Source organism: Cornus florida, unplaced genomic scaffold (genome assembly GCF_030987335.1).
Source record: "Cornus florida cultivar Cherokee Brave unplaced genomic scaffold, ASM3098733v1 CherokeeBrave_3.0.0_Hap2_Chr01, whole genome shotgun sequence".
Lineage (NCBI taxonomy): Eukaryota > Viridiplantae > Streptophyta > Magnoliopsida > Cornales > Cornaceae > Cornus > Cornus florida.
The window spans coordinates 37,762,605-37,786,986 of NW_026775571.1; the positions used below are offsets into that span (position 1 = coordinate 37,762,605).

At 35.7% G+C, this 24,382-nt stretch overlaps 1 protein-coding gene and 1 pseudogene across 1 annotated transcript; one reads left to right on the top strand and one right to left on the bottom strand.

The window, feature by feature from the left end:
* The first annotated feature begins 2,079 nt into the window (after positions 1-2,079).
* On the top strand, positions 2,080-2,496 carry LOC132270902 (uncharacterized). Its single transcript, XM_059772119.1, has one exon. It carries the CDS (start codon positions 2,080-2,082, stop codon positions 2,494-2,496), a length of 417 nt encoding a protein of 138 aa, XP_059628102.1.
* An 18,396-nt stretch (positions 2,497-20,892) lies between these two features.
* On the bottom strand, positions 20,893-20,991 carry LOC132284370 (small nucleolar RNA R71; annotated as a pseudogene).
* Positions 20,992-24,382: the final 3,391 nt, after the last annotated feature.

Consider the following 24,382-nt stretch of genomic DNA (forward strand, 5'->3'; position numbering starts at 1 on the left):
AGTCTCCTACTCAAGTCAGTCATTATCGGCCTATATCGTTATGTAATGTTTCTTATCGGATTATCGCTAAAGTTATGACTAACAAATTGAAAGGGATTATTTCATCCCTTATCAGTGAATCTCAGAGTGCTTTTGTTGCAGGTCGCCATATTACGGATAATATCCTAATTACTCACGAGCTCCAGCATTTTTTAAAAATAAGCGGAAGGGGAGGAAAGCTTTTATGGCTCTGAAAGTTGACATAAGTAAAGCTTATGATCGAGTTTAGTGAGAATTTTTGTTTCAAATGCTGCATCAGTTAGGGTTGAATTCTCATTGGATCAAAATGATTTCGGCTTGTATTTTTACTGTTTCTTACTCTCTTAAAATCAATGGGAATTCGGTTGGTTTTTCCACCCTTCGCGGGGGTTGTGCCAGGGTGATCTGCTATCCTCGTATCTTTTTCTTATCTGTGCTGAAGCCTTCTCACTTACTTTCCTGCGTGCGCAACAAACCCAATTGTTGTCTGGCATTAAAATCTGTAGAAGAACTCCTTCCATCTCTCATCTATTCTTCGTAGATGATTTAATTATTTTTTATGCGGCGGTGGAGTCTGAGGTTCAGTTTCTGAAAAAAAAATTGGCAAAGTATGAGAGAGCATCTGGGCAATAAGTGAATTTTAGTAAATCTTCTATCTTTTTCTCTAAGAATACTCCATGTTCTTTACCCCGCCTTCTTAGCCAGTGCTTGGGCCTACAGGTGGAAGGGTTGCATAGTCGATATTTAGGATTACCGGTTGTTCTAAGTCAGTCCAATCGGGATGTCTTTCAGTTTTTGTTAACTAGATTACAAGAGCGATTATCATCTTGGAAAGCAAAATCTCTGTCGGCGGGTGGCAAATAAGTATTGATTAAGGCAGTGTTGAGTGCTTTGCCTACATATATGATGTCTTCTTTCAAGCTCCCCCGTACGTTGTGTGTTAATTTGTTGAAGCATATTCGTTCTTTCTGGTGGTGTAATAAGGATAAACATCGTGCAATTCATTGGATTCTTTGGGATTATTTATGTCAGCATAAGAAAAGTGGTGGTCTTGGGTTTTGGGATTTTGAGGCGTTTAATTTAGCGCTTCTAGCGAAACATGCTTGGTGCTTTCAGGTTGATCAGTAGGGATTGGTGTTCTAGTTATATAAGGCAAAGTATTTTCCTTCATGCTCATTTTTGGACACTTTGTTGGGATCTAATCCATCTTGGGGATGGTGTAGTATTTGGTATACTCAGACACTGTTACGTGGGGGGTTGCGATCGTTGATTGGAAATGGTAAATCTACGCATATTTGGAATGATCATTGGGTCTTAGCGCTCCTTTAGAAACTTTTACCACCACAGGGGGATGTTCCTTGTTGTTATGTTGCGGATTTGATTAATCACCAACAGTCGACTTGGAAAGTGAATGTGTTGCACCAACTTTTCTCTCTACTTGAAGTTTAGGCAATTTTGCGAATGCATGTTAACCGGTGGGACAAACCGGATGTTCAAATTTGGGCGCCTGAGATGACGGGTAAATTTTCTGTTCGTTCCGTTTATTATCTTGCTATCTGGATGAGTTTGTCTTCAGTTGCTGCTTCGACTAATTTTTCTTGGTCTTCAATTTATGGTGCAATACATTATCAAAAGTGCAACCATTTTTGTGGAAGTGTTGCTATCATGCATTGCCTATTGGGGTTTCTTTGTTGGTGAGTGGATGTGATGTGTCGCCTTTGTGTCCAGATTGTGCATCTTTTGTTCTTGTGCCCTCATTCCATAAAGGTGTGGAAGTTGTCCTCGTTTCGTTTTGATTTTTCAGCATTTGTTTTCATTCTTTCGTGGATGGGTGGTGTTTTTTGGTGAAGCAGGCTGTTTCGTCAATAGATTATTCAGGGGTTCTTGGATTAATATCGTTTTGTGCTTAGTGTATTTGGAAAGCGAGGAATCGCTTAGTTTTTTGAAGGGGTGTTATGGAGGCCGGAGGAAGTGGTGGATAAGGCCGTTACGAGTTTTTGGGAATTTCAGGACGCTAAGTCCCAGTGTAAAGCTTTTGTCCAGGCACAGGACTCGCCATCGATGGTTCGTTGGGTTCCTCCTCGTCCAGGTAAGATTAAATGTAATTTCGATGCAAGTTTTAGCCCGAGATCATCCATGGGTGGGGGAGGAGCTATAGGAGTGGTTCTTCAGGCGATTGTGTTTTGCCTGTTCTATGCTTCGTCGGCCATGGCAACGGAGGCTATAGCTTGTCAACGAGCTATTTATTGGACTTCAGTTTTGGGTTATTCTTCTTTATGGTTTGAATCCGATGCTAAGGTGGTTGTTGAAGCCGTGGGGGATGTAGCGCATTATCCATCTGAAATTGTTTTTCTTTATTTTGATATCAAGGCGAATCTTCAGCTTTTTCGTTGGGCTTCCTTAAGTCATGTGGGGCGTACAGGTAATCAGGTGGCTCATGCCTTTGGCGATGCTTTCTCGTGCCTCAGTGGCGGCTGATGGACTGTTGCCTTTTATTCCATCTCGGATATTACGCCTTGCTTTGGTTGATGTTAATGGTTAAGGATTTTGTTGTTGGTTGTGTTTTGTTGTTCTGTATGGTGTTTGTTGTCAGGAAAAGAAAAAAAAAATAAAATAAAAAATAAATATTTTTCCAACTAATTTATGAGCAGTTATTGAATACCCCGGAGGTATGGCACCCTGGGGTAGTGAGGGTCATTGGATTATAGATGTGGTGGGATCCGCCACCAAGAGTTGGTATGCCCAGGAGGTATGTGCCGGGGTATTCAATAATTTTCCGTCATTTATACACTCTCCCACTTTCTTCTGATTCTACCAATCAACCCACTAAACCACTAAAAGGTTTGAGTTATTTACACGAATCCCAGGCAAAGGAATAGGGATTTGTATTTAACTAACGTGGACTTTTACAAGAGACACCCAATTTGGATAAGCACTCTGTACACAACTGACGTGTGTCAAGGTGACCAAATGACCCAGTCCACTGTTGAATTTCGGTTTTCGTGTCATCTTGTAAAACGACTCTCTTGAAGGTTCTATGACAACGAAGTGAAATGAGATTACAAAATGTTCTCTCTCTCTCTCTCTCTCTCTCTCTGTCTCTGAAGTCTTCATTGAATGATTTAAAGGATGGTTGGTAACCTCACTTTTAGGGCAACTAGATCAGTACATATATATATATATATATATATATAAATATATACACACACGTGGATAGATAGATATAGACAGGATGTTAAATCATTGAGAAAGAAAAGAAACAAGAGGAAGACGACTAGCCAGTTGATTTGTAGCCCATTCTTTTGTTATTGTTATAACCCACAACTAAATGAGATTGAACCAACAAATATTATAATCCATTGATACTTTTTAAAGTAAAAATTTGGGAATTCAAAAATTTATGAAAATAAATTGTAAGTTTATTTCTTGTTAAGGTTAAAAAAAAAAAAATTACATTATAATATTTTATTATAATTGAATAAGTGTCTACAAATCATTACTGTTAAAAGATTGTAATCTAATTATAACTGATTTTATTTCAAGGTGAAAGGTTTGTTGGAAGTCACATAAATCTTTCAAGTGGTTCTCCTTGTATTATTTTTTGTTACTGTCAATCATTTTTTAAATATAAAAAGAACTTTGATTTTAGACTTTATAATAAGAATATATATCTGATGCAGCTGATTTTAACAGTGACAATAAATCCTTCTAACAACTTGGCAAAGAAAGAAAAAATCGTTCCAGTCTCAAATTATTACTAGTGCTAAGGTTAGAAACTTAGAAATTATTTTCAAACTCTACAATATTTTCTTTTTCTTCAAATGCTACCTCACTCAGTAGAATATTCTCAAAATAGTATTTTCCCCGGTAACATTTTGTGTATGCGGGACCAACATGATAATGAACTTATCATGTTGAAGAAAAAAAGAAGAAGAAGAAGATAGTGTTAATATGAATAGAAACGATATAATACACTTATTTTGAGAACATAAAAGGATATCATAGTCTTTGCAGTTATTTATTTTTGGAAAAAGAAAAAAAAAATTAAACTATTTCAAAAAATTTATCACTACAGTTTTTTACATTTAGAAAACAAATAAATTGATAAGAAGTGGTACACCATTGTGCTAAAAATTTATCAGCATTAAAAAAGTTTTATTAAACTTCGTATTTTTTTATTTCCTTCCATTTTTAGAGGATTGTAGAAATTTACTCATCATGCCTAATTTGTATCCTTTCAAATTTCTCAAATTTCTTTCTTTAACTTCCAAAATTATATACTTAGACACAACACGTCCTTTCCCTTCATTATCCATTATTTTCTTTTCATTTATCTCCAACCAAAGTGGCCTTATACATCTAACCTTTTGTTTTGGGCATTTTTGTATTTTATTTTATTAATTTGACTAAGGTTTTTAGGGTTGAAGATTGAAACTTTGAATATATGTGAATGCACACACCCAATGACTTCTATTTTACAAAGAAGTAGTGGTACAACGCGGGATTGATTATTCGAGTGAGTCTAGCAGAATCCAACTAGAATTCATTGTCAAAAATTATTAAGATAAACTATCTTTATGGATGATTGCCATATTTTCTTAACAAAAGGTGTGGCCAAAACAAACCAAGTAGTTATTTCACAACTAGGATTGTTATGAATGGATATATATATTCAACCATTCATTTTCTGTCAAATAAAAGATTTTACAGATGTTCCAAAAACTTTCCTCATAGTCATGGACGGATCGAGAAACACGAGTTAAGGGGGGAAACTTAATTTTTTCACTAATTTCAAAGGAGGCAATTGTATATATATAATATTAAAAAAAAAAAAAAAAAATTATTCAGTAAGGACGATTGCTTTCACTGGCAGACGACAAATCCGTGCCTACTACTCATAGTTATATCATATCTTGTTTCAACACCACTTTACCAACCGGCCACCAAACACATACTTTTCAGAGGATCGTCAGAAGGTTTACCTTCCTTCTCTAAAATAAGTCTATACTTACCCAAAAAAAAATTAATGTCTATATCGAAGAACTTGAGTAAACTAACAAAACATGAACTGACATTTAATTTTATGTTTGGTCTTTTGCTAGCCAAGAAGACGGGATCCTTTGGTTATTTAACCATAGCGAGGGACCACAAAGGCCAGTGATGGCTGCAATATGGTTTCACGTCAAACAGCACATAATGGGACCTGAATAATTGTCACCACTCAAAATATTAATACTTTTAATTATTTTAATAGCTATGACAAGCTTCGAATCTTATTTCAAAATAAGAGATTATCTTTTTCTTTTTTTTCTTCTTTTTTTTTTTTTTTAAACAAGGCAAAGAATAAAATAAGAGATTATCAATACCAAATAGGCAAATATATTGACATCTAACATCTTGTTGCACTCTTTGGCAAGAAATCCTAAACATAAACAACACTACTTTCTTGGTGACCGGTAAAAAGAAATTTGCGATACGATATAATTGAACTGCATTAATAAATTTGATATCAGTTTCATCCATTTAGAATAATAAATTATTATTATTTTTAAATATAAATTAAGTGCAAAAAACCTTCCTGTAAAGTAAGTTTTATGCACAAACAGTCCATTAAACAGTCCACTAGATAGATATAGACAAGATGGTAAATCATTGAGAAAGAAAAGAAACAAGGAAGACGACTAGCCAATTGATTTGTAGCTAGGCCCATTGTTTTGTTATTGTTATAACCCACAACTAAATGAGATTGAACCAACAAATATTATAATCCATTGATACTGTTTTTAGAGTAAAAAATTGATAATTCAAAATTTTATGAAAATAAATTGTAATGTGTTTCTTGTTAAAAAAAGAAAAAAAAAAAGAAAAAGAAAAAAAATTATTATAATTGAAGAAGAGTCTACAAATCACTAGTGTTAAAAGATTGTAATCTAATTATAAGTGATTTCATTTCATGGTGAAAGGTTTGTTGGAAGTCACATAAATCTTTCAAGGAGTTTCCCTTCTATGATTTTTTATTCCTGTCAATCATTTTTGAAATATAAAAAGAACTTTGATTTTAGACTTTATAATAAGAATATATATGTGATGCAACTGATTTTAACAGTGACATATATCGTTCTAACAACTTGGCAAAGAAAGAAAAAATCGTTCCAGTCTCAAATTATTACCGGTGCTAAGGTTAGAAACTTAGAAATTATTTTCAAACTCTACAATTTTTTCTTTTTCTTCAAATGCTACCCCATTCAGTATAATATTCTCAAAATAGTATTTTCCCTGGTAACGTTTTGTGTATGCGAGACGAACATAATGATGAACTTATCATGTTGAAGAAAAAAAAGGAAAAGATAGTGTTAATATGAATAGAAAGGATATAATAAGATGTTACACGATATTTTTGTGGCTGCTCTTTGGAGTATTTGGCAAGAACGAAATAGAAGGCTTCATGGTCACTCATCTTAAACACCTCAAGAAATTGCAAGGCAAATATTAATTGAAGTTCTAGATATTTATAATGTTGCTACTCAAGATCTCTTAAGCTAGCATACTTTTGTTTATTTTTGTTTGGAGCTGATCTTTCTCTCATTATTTATGTCAAGATCAATTCCATCATTTTCTAAAGGTATGCTCTCTGTACACTTGTAAATATTTATTTTTCTTTTATATACAAACACCAATTATGAAGAAAAAAGAAGAAGGATATAATACACTTATTTTGAGAACATAAAAGGATATCATAGTCTTAACAGTTATTTATTTTTGGAAAAAGAAAAAAAAAATTAAACTATTTCAAAACATTTATCACTACAGTTTTTTACATTTAGAAGACAAATATATTAATAAGAAGTGGTACACCGTTGTGCTAAAAATTTATCGGTATTAAAAAAAGTTTTATTAAACTCTGTAATCCTTTTATTTCCTTCCATTTTTTAGAGGATTGTAAAAATTTACTTATCAGGCCTAATTTGTATCCTTTCAAATTTCTCAAATTTCTTTCTTTCATTTCCAAAATTATATACTTAGACACAACACGTCTTTTCCCTCTATTATCCGTTACATTCTTTTCATTTATCTCCAACCAAAGTGGCCTTATACATCTAACCTTTTGTTTTGGGCATTTTTGTATTTTATTTTATTAATTTGACCAAGGCTTTGAGGGTTCAAGATTGAAACTAATAATATATGTGAACGCACACACCCAATGACTTCTATTTTACAAAGGAGTAATGCTACAACGCGGGATTGATTATTTGAGCGAGTCTTATAGAATCCGACGAGAATTCATTGTCAAAAATTATTAAGGTAAACTATCTTTATGGATGATTGCCATATTTTCTTAACAAAAGGTGTGGCCAAAACAAAGTAAGAAGTTATTTCACAGTTAGGATTGTTATGAATGGATATATATATATTCAACCATTCATTTCCTATCAAAAAGGTTTTAGAAGATGTTCCAAAAACTCTCCTCATTGTTATATCATATCTTGTTTAAATACTACGTTATCAACAGGTCACTAAACTCCTATTTTTTAAAGAAATTTCAAAAGTTCGAGCCTCGTATTCCTATACCAAAGAACTTGAGGGAACTAACATGAACTGACAATTTAATTTTATGTTTGGTCTTTAGCTAGCCAAGAAGACAGATCCTTTGGATATTTAACTGTAGCAAGGGACCACAAAGGCCAGTGATGGCTGCAATATGGTGGTTTCACGTCAAACAGCTCATAATGGGACCTGAATAATTGTCACCACTCAAAATATTAATACTTTTAATTATTTTAATAGATATGACAAGCTTCGAATCTTATTTTAAAATAAGAGATTATCTTTTCCTTTTTTTTTTTTTTTTTTTTTTTTCTTTTAACGAGGCATAGAATAAAATAAGAGATTATCAATACCAAATAGGCAAATAAATTGACATCTTTGTTGCCCTCCGTGACAAGAAACCCTAAACATAAATGACAATACTTTCTTTCCTTTTTCTTTTTTTTTTTTAAACTTCTACCCTAACAAACAGAAAGATTTTATATTCATCAAGGTCACAAATACATGAAGAGCACATTGCAAACATAGAGTCAAGTACATAAATGTGTGCGTGCAACCTTCCTAGTCTACTCTACCATATGATTGCTTGGAGCTTTTATAGGACGACGCCAGACAATATAAAATGGTATGATGCTACTAGCAACATTCAAAAGGCATGCGATAACTGCCACTGCATTATAGAGCATCAAACTAAACATAGAAGCCCATCCCAACAGCACTCCAAGATCCAAAACCATTGCAGCCCACCAATCCGTATGAGCATGACTTCGGAAAAGCTGGATAACAATATTAACCACCTCTGGCCTCTATCTATACACAGAGGGAACCCAATTCAAGGGGAGAACCTGGAGCATCAGACGGATAGCAAAAGGACAAAGAGCAACACCATCAATACACACCACCAAGATACCAGGAGCTAGGAACCCAACGTAAATCCATCGATCGGCAAGCATAGATGACCAAAAAAACCACTACCAGAGAAGCGACCAGCCCATTCCAAGACATATCCAACAGACCATCAATGAAAAGTAAGACAAAATTGGCCTCAACATTCCCAAGAAAGAACCCAAAAGGAAACCATAAAATGGGCTTAGAAGGCAAAATGCAACACGGCCCACTTAAAGCCAACATTTTAAACAGGTCCAGAATTACTCCCAAGTAGGCACCGCCACTAACTTGAGAACATAAATGCAGCATCGGCTTAATCAAAATGTAAGAAAAGTCAAGGAAAGGGCCTCACATCAAGTAAATAAGAGCATTGAGAAAATCTTTAGTACACGACATACATGACGTCACTAGATACAGCACCGCCTTAGACAAAGATGGAACAAATTGTAAGAGAAGGCCCCATAAAAAACAACCAATATCTACTAAAAAATCTCGAAGAAACGTCACACATGACGTTACCAAGTCAGCCTCCAACCAAACAGAAGCCGACTACCATAGCCGACTCAGCCAAGACTCGCCTATTACGCCCATAGAAGCACCAAGGACATCGAACTCAGGCCAATTACACAGCGGCGGGACATCCACTTGCCATTGCCAAGTGCACCCACTAAGGAAGCGCCTTAATGAATCAATCATACATAGCCACAGCCAACCTTCCGAGATCAGAAAAACACGAAAATCCATACATAAAAACATTCCTTTTACATAAAATCAGTGCACAAAAGGCCATTCCAAGCTTGCCAGATACTACCACAACCACTCTTCGGCCCAACCAGAACAGTGCATCGTCAGCCAAGAAAACCCTAACCGCAACCATTCTACAGGTAACTATAAAAATCAAACCCGAAACCCATATACTGGACGGAAAAGCCACTGGTATGGCACACACCTAAGAAGATCTCCCAACCAAATTCGGCATCGGATGAAAACATTAAAAACTGAGATCATTCCAGATCGCAAAAACACCCAAAAGCGATCAAATCCTAGAAGAAAAACTAACCAAAGCTGATGCACAACTCTCCACTCAACCCACAAAACCAACAAACCACCAAATCGAAGCATCCAGAAGGTATTACAGACAAAGAGAGCCAATAGGGCAAACTCTGACAAAAGAAACAAAGGAATAGTACACTACCAAATCCACTAAAAGATAAGAACTTTACCAAAAGTTAAGCGAAATTGGGAATAACCACTAAGAAATGACATGACAAAAAAAAGGATTCAAAACCCCAACACACACTAGACACGATTGAGAAACTGGAAACAACCAGGACTATACAACATAACAGAGATAAAAAGTGAAGAACGGGAAGGAAAAAGGAAAACAGAGCAAGACAATCCCCCAACACACATTAGACACGATTGAGAGACCAGAAACAACCAGGACTGGACAATATAACATAGAGAAGAAGTGAAGAAAATGAAGGAAAAAGGGAAAACATATTAAGAAAATCCCCAACACGCCACTCCGACAAACAGAGAAATCACCTATGAGAAGGAGAAGGAGAACCTCAACGGCGGCAAGGAAAATCAATTATACCAACTTAAACGACAATACTTTCTTAGTGACCGGTAAAAAGGAATTTTTTCCTCATGACTAACGGGATATGATATAATTGAACTCCATTAATAAATTTGATATCAGTTTCATCCATTTAGAATAATAAACTATTATTATTTTTAAATATGGATTAAGTGTAGAAAATCCCCCTATAATATAAGTTTTGTACACAAATAGTCTCTTCTTTTTAAAAATGTGCAAATAAGTCCATCTGACAACTTTTTGATCAAAATTGACATAAAGTAAATATTAAAACACTAATTTGCCATTCTTTCTTCCTATTATGTCCTTTTTCTAAGGACTCCCAATAGCCGCATCACTGTCACAACAATTGGCGGTGACCTAAACCTACACGAGAGCCGTTGCCTCATTCCCTGGATTCAAGACAGCCACGAGACAACCACCTCCTCAGCCAAACTACAAGACAGCTACCTCATCACCCAAAACTTGACATACTCGCTGAATTGTCTAAACTAAGAATTACAATCTTTGGCTCTGTCGCTCCTTCTTTTGAAAAGGGGTTACACAAACCTAGATTTTCTAATAGTACAGGCTATGTCGCCTGAGCATGAAACAGTGGGTCAAATTAATCTCTCATTGGTTCCATGTTTTGAAAGTAATCTCTTTCTTTTTCATTTCAATTAGAAGTGGTCCACTCGATGGGATAACATGATATAAAAGCCTACGCTACATTCAAACATCTCAATAATCAATTCCATCTCATCTTTCTATCCTAATGAGGGTGACACCTCTTGCCTAGTTGCTACTTCCTCATTAGATAGAAGAGCTAACGGTGTATTAATAATAGTATCCGAAATTGCTTCTTTAATAATCATTTGGGATTGTTCTATTGGAGGAATTCCGCTAACCTTGATGGTGAGATGCACTGGGGGTATCCAATCATCCCAGATAATAGAGTCAAGGTCACCCACGATAGAGTTTTTGGAGATTGACGACCATAGAGGCATCGATTGTTGAGTTCACCATGAACTTCGTGTATGGGTTTATTTGATTTTGGTACTATTTGTGTTAGTCCACTGTGCTCTGACAGAAGGAAGTGCAGAAGAGATTGAGGTGTTTGGACTAGATAGTTTGCCCTTATTAGGCTTGTTGGGGGTCTTTTGGGCGATTGATTCAACTGGGCTCAAACTTGATTGGCGATTCAGAGCTGTTGATCGGCACTGTCCTCAGTGGGAATAGTTAGTGTCGGTGAAGCCAGACTACGATGCGAATGGGTTCAACCCAGTTGGTGGTTCTCCAGCGAGGGTTGGGTTGGGTTGGTTTATGAGAGTAGAAAAGAGGAGAAAGAAGATAAAAGATGAAGGGTAAAAGAGTATTTTTATTATTATAATTAATTCAATTAATTGAGTTATTCTACTAAAATGAGGGTATTATCATCATTTTATGTCCCTAGGGGACTATTTGCACCAAATCAATAGTATAGGGGTGTTCCACACTACATAGGGACTATTTTGCACTATATCGATAATAGAAGGGGGTTTTTTGCACTTAACCCTTTTAAATATTTTATTAAGATATTTAATTTAATGACATCATGACAGATAATTAGTTAAAAAGGAGAGAAGTATTATTGTTCAGATATATATACATTTGACATTTTTATGGTAGAGTGCTTGCTCAAACTAATGTACTCATCTAGAAAAAGAAAAGCCAGTTTGGTTTTCATTAGAGTTTTTAAGATTGCTAAACATTATCTACCCAAAGTGAGTGTTTTTAAATTAATCTCATTCTCCATCCCACATGAAAATTGATGCTGACCATCAAAATGTTTCCACGACACACACAATATATTTTTCTAAATGACATAAGTGTTGTGTGCAACAGAAACAAATAACAATAAACACGGATATGAAAAAGATTAATAATAAATCACAGCCCAAGATATTCGTGGTTCACCCTAAATGATGGTTACGTCTGTGAGTTGTGCAGCGGAATCTATTATGGAAAGTTTAAGTTTTTATCTATAAAGTATTTAATCAAGTGTGTTTCTATTCAATTAACTCTACTAAAAATATCGATTAATTAAACAATCAAATAGAAAATAAAAGCAAGTAAAATTCAGAATTACACCAGATTTTAACGAGGAAACCAATTAGAAAACCTTGAGGTTTTGTGCGCTATCCCAAGCGTAAAAAGATCCACTATGTATGAAGAAAAGTACACCGAACTTTGACTCAAACTCAAACCCCTTCGCTCTACCAAGACTCAATCTACTGAATGTCTCTGACTTTGCAAATTCCCATTCAACAACTCTTAACTTCAGACTTATGCCTCGAACCCTATAGAAGGATTGCTGGTAGAGCCAAAAGTGTGTTGATCCCTTCAAAGTGTGATCTGGAAATTCTTCTAATTTGAATCTGAATTTGATGTAGAAGAAATATATTTGTTTTCTTTAATTGTTATAAATGAAATATTCAATAGACTTGAATATGATCAGAATTTGAACAACACCCTAAATTCACTCGTGTATATAGTGTGTATCCTCTTAAAAATCTCACAGAAAGGCTTTTAAAAGAAATCAAAAATTTAATACAAAAAGCTACATAATAAACCTAGATTAGAAAATATGTTTATATAGACTTTTAAAAACCTATATATACTTGAAAAATAAGTATACGTGCATAGATTTTCGGAAAGAAGTTTATACCAAATAGGAAGTTAACACAGATCAAGAAATAACTTACCAAAACTATCTAAAGACCTTGAACTGGTTCAGAGTGGTTGAACCGGTTTAAGTTGGCGAGTGTTGATTTTGTTTTAAGAAAATTGAAATACTGGTTTAACTGCATAGAACCAGTTCAAGTTGGCCAGACTTGAACAAAAGGTTTAACACTTAGAAATTTTTTGGCAATATGCAATTTTGAAAAACATACAATGTATGCAAGTATCCTAACCTTTTAACTCATCTACTTAAACTGTTATTCTTACCTTTTCATAGACTTCAAGCTATCAAATGTGAACAACTCTTTAATTCCACAATCGATCTCGAACTTAAATTTTAAACTTAGAAATATAGCTCGATCGAACTTGTTTTGACACCAAAATTAGCTAATTACAAAATATATATCTCACAAAGTCCATGGATGAGAAAATTCCACTATGATGAGTAGTTGTTACAATAGTAGAGAATTACCAACACCAAAACATGTAAATAAACTCATAGTCCCATGGTAATTGCAAATACCCATACCTTACAGTGTTAACCACTCCATGAGACTCCCTCCCATCTTTGGTGTTCACTTTACACAACCATTGATGAGCACTGAAAAGTGCGAATTTAAACCCCTTAAGATTGAGTATTCTAGGACCTTTATCTATCTTATTTTTCCGTTTTAGACTAATTTCATGTTATTGCCCTTTTCAGACACTTATCCCCAAAATAAGTTAATTCAGCCCAATTAGAGCATAAAAGAAGCAATCTTAAGCTGAATGGAAGAAAGGAGCAAAGTGGGAGCAAAGTGGAAGCAAAGTGATGGAAAACAACAAGCTTCGATCGATCAGACCAATATTCGATCGATCTCACAGTGATTGATCGAGCCTCACCAAGATGGATCGAACCCTTTATCCTTATCCTTAAGAATTTCCATCTTTAGTCGATCCAACTTCCTTTAGATCAATTGAACTTCTTTGATCTTATCCCAACCTACCACTTTTGTCTTTTTCTCAAAATATCCCAAAAATATCTCAGATTTTTCATTATTCCAAAAAGGCGCCACCAAGTTTGATCGATCTGGCCATACTTTGATCGATCTAGTTATACATCGATCGATCTCACCAAACTTCAATCAATCGAACCCCCTCAAGTGTGAGAAAAACAGAGTTCCAACTCATTAAAAGATGGCTCGTTGTGCAATCATTGAAAGGGCCCTAGTGCACGAGTCCTAACCATTGGGTTGACACTTTAGCTACCTATATAAGGATTTTAAGCCATTTTACACATATACAATCATACACAATAAAAAAGAGTGGTTGGAGGAGTCTAGAGATTAGAGAGATACACACCATTTGGGAGTTCTTCCACTCATCTAGGGTTTCCATCAAGGAGAAGAAGATCATTCCTACCATAGAGATGGCCCTTGAAGGTTGGATGACTACATCAATGAGTCGCTAAACATCTTCTTGGGGCTAGAGTTAGCCCTAAATATGCTTCCTAGACCTTGATACTTTGTATTTTGAGGGGATTTGTGTTATAATACTTGTCTTGACCTTTGATATATATAAATCTTGTTTTTATCTTGATTTATGTAGTTTAATACTTCCAATTGATCATTTCATTCTATTCATATATCTATGTATGCTAGAATAGATGTTCATATGTTTATCTTTAGATTTTGCTATATTGATGCATGTCTATATGTGTTAATATCATGAATCTAGTGATGGTCAAGGCATAGTGCTTAAATGGAATACTCTTGTAGCTTATTTGATGGTTTATACTCATTTCTTGATGGATTATGCCTCTTCCTTAGTTTAATTAGTTTAATTTTCATGTCCCTAGCTTAGTTGTAGTGTAGTTGCCTTACTTTCCTAGATGGGAGGATAATCCATGATTGTTGTTTGATGTTCCATGCTCATGAATGCAAGTAGTATATTTTTCTAGCTTGTTGATGTGTTTTGATGGTGAACTTAAGGGAAGGTGATGAGCGCTGAAAAGTGCGTATTTAGACCCCTTAAGCTTAGGCATTTTAGTACCTTTATCTATCTTACTTTACCATTTTAGATTGATTTCGTATTATTTCCATTTTCAGGCACTTATCCCAAAAATAAGCTAACTCAGCCAAATAAGAGCTTAATTGAAGCAATTCTGGGATTAAATGAAGAAAGGAGCAAAGTGGAAAAAAAAAGAAGCAAATGAAGCTAAAGGTGGGAAGCAGCAAAGTTCGATCAATCCAACTTCAAGGTTCGATTGATCGAACACTGATCGATCTTAGCACTTCAAGATAGATGCAAGCCTTAACCCAAAACCAAAAAGTCCAAAGTTTGATCAATCCAACACCACACTTCGATCGATCAAACACTTTTGTCCTTACTTAAATGATTGATCCTATCCACAGCTGTACCACCCACTAACCACTTTTGTCCTTTTCCAAAAAATATCTACCAAAATATCTCGGATTTATCTTTTCCCAAAAAGCTCAACCAGTTGGATCGATCCAGCCTAAGTTCGATGGATCTCAGCTAGTTCGATCGATCCAAGTCCAAGGTTCGATCGATCGAACTTCCTCCAGTGCGAAAAAGTTAAATTTTCATCTCATTGAAAGTTGTCCTTTATCCAATCATTAGGGAATATTGTGTGCACGACCCCAACTCATTTTTTAGTGTCATTTGACTTACCTATATAAGGATAAGGATTGCTTTTTACAAAATGAGCTAATATCATTTTCATATCACAACTAGAGAGCATGTTTAGAGGTGGAGGAGGCTAGAGACACCATTGGAGTTCTTCATCAACAAGGAGTAGATTTCTTCCATGGAGTTAGCCTGTAATACCCCTAATTTTAAAAGGATAGTCTCGGCATTTATTTATTATTTTTATTGTATTTTTGCATGATTATTTGGATTAATTATTTTTATTTATTGTTTTGATGTAATTGTTTACCTATGTGTCATATGTTTTAAATTGAATTAAGTTATCTTTTATTCTTTAATTGGCATTTTATTGTTTAACTGTTTTTAATTATTTAATTGGGTTATTTGATTGGAATTAATTAGTTAAGTGGATTTAATTATTTAGTTTTTTTTTCATTTAATTCTATTTTAAGTTACAGTTAAATTTAGGGTTGCAATTACATAGGTGGCCGACGTAGGTATTTATCTTAGGTCGGTTTATGGGACGAGATGGGCTCTGGCTTTAAGGTTACATGGATTAGGGTTTAATCACTAAGCCTATAAGTATGTGTGTCACGGTGGTTTAGGGTTTGAGAATAATTAAACGTAATTTCTGTAAAAACAACAGAGACCGTGAGATACAGAGAGAGAGAAATAGAGAGCAGTTGTGGGAAAACAGAGTGAGGCTTAAGAGGATTTGTACAGAGAGGACCAAGGAGGTTGAGTAAGGATTAGAGACAGAGTTATAGGAAGCTTAGCGGCGTTCAGAATTGCAGGAAAACTTAGAGACGACACAGGGATTTCACAATTGAAATCACAGGCAAGTTCTTCTCTTTCTCCTTCCCTTTGGCTCGTGTTCTGTGCACCTAGATAGTCTCTAGGGATTAACTAATTAGTAAATGAAACTTATGTGTTCAATGTATGCTTGTTGATGATTTGTTTGCATTGAATCCAAATCTGTTTATAGTTCGTGTATTGTTGCTTCCTGTTCTGTTCATTAGAGCATATTAAAAATCTGTTGAGTTTTAGTTATGATTCTTGCCTCTATCTTCTGTAAACAAACCCTAGGGATGTTAATGGGATGTTATAAGACTCCTAAGATCAGTTTGTGAAGAGAAACAGAGAGGTTGGAATAGAATTATAATTTCAGTTTTGTTCCTAACGCAGGTTAGTTCGGTAGCAAATTTAATCTCTGTAATTGTTTTTAATTGTTGTTATCAAGCCATTGGGATGCTACTGGGTATTAATATGACACCTAAGTTTGGTTTTAAAAACTAACAGAGGGTTAGGAATAAGCCGGAGAAGGAGCACAAGAGCTGAAACGACGCACCGGGGACGAAGGCTCTCAAAGGAGGTGAGAGCCGGCTCCATAGAAGTGGGAGCCAGCTCCCACAACAAAGTAGAGCTGGCTCTAGGGAGTCTTAGAGCCGGCTCTAGGATGGAAAAGAGCCTGCTCCAAATTCTGGAGCAGGCTCCCTTGCTATTTTTGTTTTATTTTAAGTTATTTTTTTTAATTTTCTACGCACTATGTTCACTGTTAGAGCATGGAGACTGTTTGAATGAATTTGGAACTTTACAGAGGGATCAAGGAATGAATTTTGAGTGTTATTAAGACCCTAAATTGAGTAAAGTTTAATTCTAAGTTGTCGGGACAAACAGTGTAAAAATTAAGGCACTTAACAAATGGAAGTTGAATTAATTGTTGAATTAAAATTCAGCAATTTGATGGAACATAATGTGTTTACAAAACTTGTTTTAGAATGCATTCAAGTGCATGATAAGGTCATTTAATTATTAATTTTGATCTATGCATGCTTAGGAGGCTAGTTGCTGAATTATTAAATTGTTTACTGCAACTATATGGTTAATGCTTGGATTTAAACTGCTGAAATATTTAAACAATCTTCTGAATTGTTTTAGCAATTTATTGGTTAATAATAGGATTATTTAACCTATTCACATGCATGATGGAGTCCCTGACATATTAAATTTGGTCTATGCATGCTCTGGATGTTAGTTGTTGATTTGTTAAATCGTCTCCTGCAACTATATGATTAAATGCTTGGATTTAAATTGCTGAAGCTTTAAATATTTTTCTGCAATTATTTGGATGGTGGTTTTTGGTCTGTAAATTATTGAACTGTTATATATGTTGTAATTTACATGGATATGGAGGATGGTATGTACCGGTATGGGACGGTGACATATTAGGGACGGTTTAGCTCAAAACGCATAAACCTAACCTAATGGATTAATGGAATGGATTGAAAGATATCGATCCTAATTGTGACTAAGTCAGATCAGCTGTAACCAAGTTGGATGACTTATTGGATTAACGGATGGCAGTTAAGTCATATCAACTGAATAAGTTGAATGACTAACTAGTTAGTTTATTGTATGTCAGTTTAATAAATAGTTTATTGAACTGCTTACCCTGGATTTGGACGGACTTTATATATATGTTTATGGTACCACGAGTTGAGCTTGAGTCTCAGACTCGTTGGTTAGGGTGCGTATATGCAGTGGATGCGTAGCTGGTTATAATAGGTTGAGGTGTACCCTGTTAGGTCTAGGTATTCATGCCCACCTTTGCGTGCGTATTCGCATGTTGCCTTCTATTCAGGTTGAGACCCCTATTATAGACTAGTGAATGTCCTTTAGTGTGGATATATTTATACGCAGAGACTGGATAGATATTGTGAGGTGTCTACGGTGTATCTGCGTATCGGGTCACTGTATGGATTGCAGTTAGATTAGAGCTTGTAGTGGGTCTGACCCACTCCTTCATTATTCTTTTCAGGTACAGGACGGTTCCAGTCTTAGAGCTTGATCGTGCTTGTCGAGGACAGTCTCACCTTCATCTAATTACGTAGGACTTCTCTCGATGTTTCTAGCATTATCTATTTTCAGTTTCATTCTCAGTTGAACTTTTAGTTAGGGGTCCATCAGTGGATTCCCAAGTTGTAACTTTGAAGTTTTGGAGGATTGGAGTTTCAATTTTCAGTTGTACATGGAGGATTTTATAATTAATGTTTCTTTCAGTTTTATTCTATCTTTATTGTTCTTTTTGTCATCTGTGTTCGTTTTAAAATACTTTAATTGTTTGATATTCCCTCGGGTTTGGGCCTGGGCCTGATCAACCTGTGTCTCGGATCCGAGGGGTATCACATAGCCCTTGAGGGTTGGAGCAACATCACCATGAGTGGCTAGACATCCTCTTGGGGCTAGAGTTAGCCCCAAGCATGCTTTCTATATCTTAATCTTGTGTATTATTGAGGGATTAGTGTTGTAATTAATGTTTTGACACTTTGATATATATATCTTATTTATTCAATGATTTATGTGGTTTAATGCTTCCAATTGATCATTTCATTCTATCCATATGTCTATGTATGCTAGAATAGATGTTTATGTGCTTGTCTCTAGATTTTGTGATATTGATGCATGTCAATGTTTATTGATGCTATAGATTTAGAGATTGTCAAAACATAGTGCTTAATGGAATGCTCTTATGATTTTCTTGATGGTTCATACTTATTCCTTGATGGATTGTGCCTTTCCCCTAGTTTACTTTAATGCTAGTAGTGTAGATGTAGTGTAGTTGTAGTATAGTGTTAAATGGGAGGACAATCCATGCTTGTTGTTTGATGATCCAAGTTTTTGAATGCAAGTAGCATATGTCTCTAACCTTGTGTTGTATTTGGATTATGAGCTTAATGAAAGGATTAATGACTTGTTTTGATCTATTGTGCCTTTTATATGTTGTTTAGACAATATATGCTTCATTGCTTAGATATATTGTGCCTTTCATATGATGTTTAGATAATACGTGCTTAACTAGTCATCCTTGCTTATTGAATCAACCAAACACACACACACACACACCAATATTGCAATACACTATTTGCCCTCATTAGTCACTTGTTAATGGTATAGAAATGCATTGCTTGGTGGTGATCTCTAAACCCCAAGATCTCTCTCTCTTTTACTTACTCTTAATTACATTCTTTTGTTATCACTTAGTTTAATTTAGTTGTTCTCTAATCAACCAACTAACCAATTGTTTGATCACTCTACCTACTAGCCCTAATAGCGATTCCACGACCTTGTTCGATCCTCACAATCCCTTAGGACGATCCCTGCTCACTCCTGCTACGTTAGTAGTAGTGGTGGTAGTGGTTTTTATAAATTTAAACTTGACCCAAAAGGCTTTTCTTGAACTGCACATTCACTACATTATTTTGGCGTGTAGGAGTGGCCCATCGTCAAATTTTGGCACTGTTGTCGGGGATTGATTGATTTGATTTGGCAACGTCGGAATTGTGGAATCAATTAGGATTAGTACTCTTTTGATCGTGTCTTTACTTTATTTTTATTTTTATTTTTCTTTTTGGTTACTTATTGTGTTGTTCTTACTTAACTAAGTGCATTGTTGGAGAGGAAGCAAGCAAAGGAGCATTCAAGCTAAGCAAAGAAAGTGAAAAGCTAAAATTTTAAAAAATTTGCTAAGCGAAGCTTTAAATTTGGAGTTGAAGGGCTAAAAAACCTTTGTGAGACTTTCTTTACTCAATCCCTTAGTTAAATCGTCGGTCCGCGTGGAGGCTTATTTTTATTTGTTCTTGCATCATTGTTGTTAAAGCATGGGAGTATGAATTAAGTGTTTGTGGAAGAAGTCTAAATGCATTATTGTGAAGGCATAGTGTTTGTCATTCTTTGTGTTTATTGTGTTTTGCATTGTGCATGCATGGACGTCATTTATTAAGACCAACTCTTGTCCCTTTAGATTTGTATCTTGAATCCATCATTAGAAATCCTAGGGGAAGAGGAAGTTCAAATAGAACCAATCTATCAATGGATGACTGTAATGATGATCATGTTGAGGACTTTGGTCACATAGACCAACAAGGTATCCTTCATCCTAATGTGCACAATGAGAACATACAAGTACCATTAGGCATGCCTAGGCCATTCATTCACTAACCACCACAACAAGGCCAAGTTCCATATGGAATGCCAAGGCCAATGTATGCTCCACAACCTCCCATCATCAATCAAGGAATTCAAAATCAAGGTGTTCATGTTGAACCTTAAGTAGCTAATCCACCTCTTGCTTTAAGAGACCATTATGTGCCTAATGAGTATAATGCACTTACATGCATCCAATTGCCTCCATTTAGAGCACATCATTATGAAATTAAGCCACAAATCATTCAAATATTTCCTAACTATCATGGACTTCCAAGTGAAGAACCTTACAAGCATTTGGATGAATTTCTTGAAGTATGTTCCACCGTAAAATATACGGACATGCCGGAAGAGGTTTTAAGACTCAAACTTTTTCCATTCACCTTAAAAGACAAGGCAAAGTATTGGTTTAACAATCTTAGGCCCTTTTCAATCACTTCTTGGGCAGAAATGCAACAAGAGTTCTTGAAGAAGTACTATCTAGTTTCAAAGACCAATGCCCTGAGAACCTCAATTCGAGAATTTTCACATGGGGATGGAGAAACGTTTCATGAGGCATGGGAATGCTTCAATGAATTGCTTAGGAAGTGTCCACTTCATGACATGCCCAAATGGCAATTAGTTCAATATTTCTTTGAGAGCTTATCGGACAATTATAAGGGCATGGTTGATGCTTCCATGGGTGGCTCATACATCGATATGCATGAGGATAACGTGTGGCGTCTTTATGAGAGCATGAGTGAAAATTCTTTGCATAGAACACTATCATCCAAGAATGGTAGAAATTCATAAGGTAGGAAGGGTGTTGGCTTACATCAAGTCGACCATTCAAATGAAATAGCCGCCGAAATGAAGTCTTTAGCTCAAAGGTTTGATCAATTTTTGATTAACCAAAACTTGGCGAACCAAGTATCTTCCTTCCCTAACCATTCTCATCGTGCATCAAATGAAACATGTATGACTTGTTCTAGTGTTCTTCATTCTACTTCTCATTGTCCTCACGGACAAGTGCAAAATGAACCTAATGAATAAGTCAATGCAGCTTTTGTGAACCAAGGGAACAATCCTTATGGTACTCACTATAATACAAATTGGTGGAATCATCCGGATTTCTCTTAGAAAAACCAAAGAGATGGCTCAAACCCTTCCCAAGGCGGTTTTCAAGGGAAGTACATTCCACCTCCACTTCAAAACCAAGGATCCCAAAGTTATAGACCTTATCAATCACAAGGGAATCAATTTGCTAATTCTCATTTTCCCAACCAATCTTATTCTCAAGGAAATAGTAGAAGTCCCGCCTTTGAAGAAAAAGTTTTAAATGCTTTGGGCATTTTAGAGGCTAATACTCAATTGTTTCATTCTCACTCTCAATCTATTGTGAAGCTAGAAACCCAAGTAGGGCAAATAGCAAGCACTCTCAATGCAAGAGAAAAGGGAAAGATGCCTATTAATGCCCTACCTAAGCAACAATGTGTTATGTAAACTCATTCCTCATTGGAAGGCCAAACCATTGAACATGTTAGTGTCGTGACTACCTTGCGGAGTGGTAGGGTTGTGGACAATCAAGTAGAAATGTCTAATAAAGAGAGTGAACCGGTGCAACCTCAAGTTGTCACCCGTCCCGTTTCACATCTCATTCCTCCTTCATTGCATATGTATGATCTTATGAATGAGAAATCGTCAAAATGTGATTTGAAAAGTGATTTTGAAAATGATTCATTGAAAAAAGTCTTGAAAAATGTGTTCAAAAAAGAAGTTTTGAAAAATGAGGTTGAAAAAGTTTTGCTAAAAAATGATTTGGAACACAATTATTTGAAAACTTCTTGTGTTGAAAAGAGTTCAAAAGAAAATTCTGAAAAAGTGCTTGAACCAAAAGTTCCATTTTTGGATGCCTTAAAAGGATCCATTTCAAAAGACAAGCAAAAGGCAAAAACCAATGAAATTATGGAAATGTTTAGGCAAGTGAAAGTTAATCTTCCACTAGTGGATGCAATCAAGCAAATTCCAGCTTATACCAAATTCTTGAAAGACTTGTGCACCCAAAAGCGGAAGAACAAGAGCCAAGCACCAAGAAAAGTGGTTTTGACCGAGCAAGTAACCTCAATTTTGCAACATAACACTCTTCCAAAGTTTAAGGACCCCAGTTCACCCACTACATTATGCATTATTGGTGATCATATCATTAATCGGGCGCTTCTTGACTTAGGAGCAAGTGTTAACCTTCTTCCATACTAGATTTATATCAAATTAGGCCTAGGGGAATTGAAATCGACATTGGTAGTTTTGCAACTTGCCGACCGATCCATTAAGAAGCCCAGGGGTATAATTGAGGATGTTTTAATAAAGATTGACAAATTCTTCTTTCCCGTTGATTTCGTTGTCATCGACACGGAACCAGTCCACAATCCTAAGAGCCAAATTCTCGTTATCCTTGGCCGTCCTTATTGGCAACCGCTAATGCCAACATCAATTGTAGGACGGGGATAATGAAGATCTCATTTGGCCACATGAAGGTGAAGTTGAATATCTTTAATCCCACACCCAATTCATTTGACAAATATGAAGGAAATGTTAATATTGTAGATAAATGTCATGATCTTCAATGTTAAGGAAATGAGCTTTTGTGTAAAACTAAAACTTCCAAAGGATCATCTTCAACCTTGCATTCTAAAAGTCTTGTTTCAAATTCTTGTTTTAAAAGGGCATGGAAGCCCAAAGGTTGTAATTGCATAGACAAAGAATCGAAAGTTTCTTTTGAGCTTAATTCAATAAGTTCTTCAAAGAACCATTTGTTGGGTGGAGTTCAAAGCATCTATAACCCCAACAAGGAGGGGATGAATTATAAGATCTTTAATCCGGGCTAAAAGAGCCCAATGTCTTGCTAGAGACATTAAAGACTAGCAAAGACATTTCGTAGGGTGTCAAAACCCTATTCCTCTCTCATTTCTATCTTTCATTTTATTTCTTGTGTAACGACCCAGTCATTTGCCTTCCTTTTCTTTTTCCTGAAATTTTACGAATGAATTTTTTTCATTTAATTTTCTTTTCTGAGCTCTGTTTCGTGTCGCTTAGTATCATCTCGAGTGCTCAGAATTGGTTCCTGAGACTCTTTTCCGTGGATTGACAACTTCCTTTGAGGACCGAGTCATTTTCACATTTTTTGTTTTTCGACACTATGCGCTATTTCGTCCTTTTCCCTATTCTGTCTTTTCTCTGTTTGTCAGTTTTTAGCACAACCTCACTTCTCATGCTCGGAGTTGGTTTTTGACTTCACGCGCTTCATCTTGAGTGGTTTCCACAAAATACGTATCTTTACTTTTGCAAAAAAGTACTTTGGTTGCTCCCGGTGTCCATAGGGGCATGGATGCAAAGTTCTTTGAAATTATTTTCTTTTCTTGGGCTGTTTTTCGTAAATATCTTTTGAAGATATTTTATTTCAGGAGTTTTTAAGAAAATATTTTGGAAAGATATTTTCATTCTGGGCCATAAGTGCAGTTTTCACTTTTTGGAGGGGCCATTGTGCAATTAATGAAAGTTATTGCAAAATGTCTTGTTTTGAGCCTGGATCCTCGTACGGGATTCATTTTCACATTTCGTCGAGTTGTGTACTCTTGGAATTTCGTCCTGATCGATATTTTCCAGTTTCAGGGTTTCTGGCCCCAACTTTCGCCAAACTTGTTTTAGGCATAACTTTCTGCTCGGGACTCGGTTTTTGACGCCGTTTCTTCCATTGTTCATATTTTATCATTTTGAATCTTTTTTGTTCACAAAGTTTTCCCATTTAAGCACATATGCTCAAATTTTACTTTTTCGGACCCGACGGGGCCCGTTCGGGGCACTTTTTGAGATTTCTATAAAAAGGGGGTGAGATATTTCATTTTTCATCTTCTCCCCTCTTCATGCATGACCTGGAGCTCCCATGGAAGCCCAAGGGGTGCTGCCATCTTCTCTCTCCTCTTTTGGTTCACTTTTCCTTGATGGAAAGTCTTCGGCCTT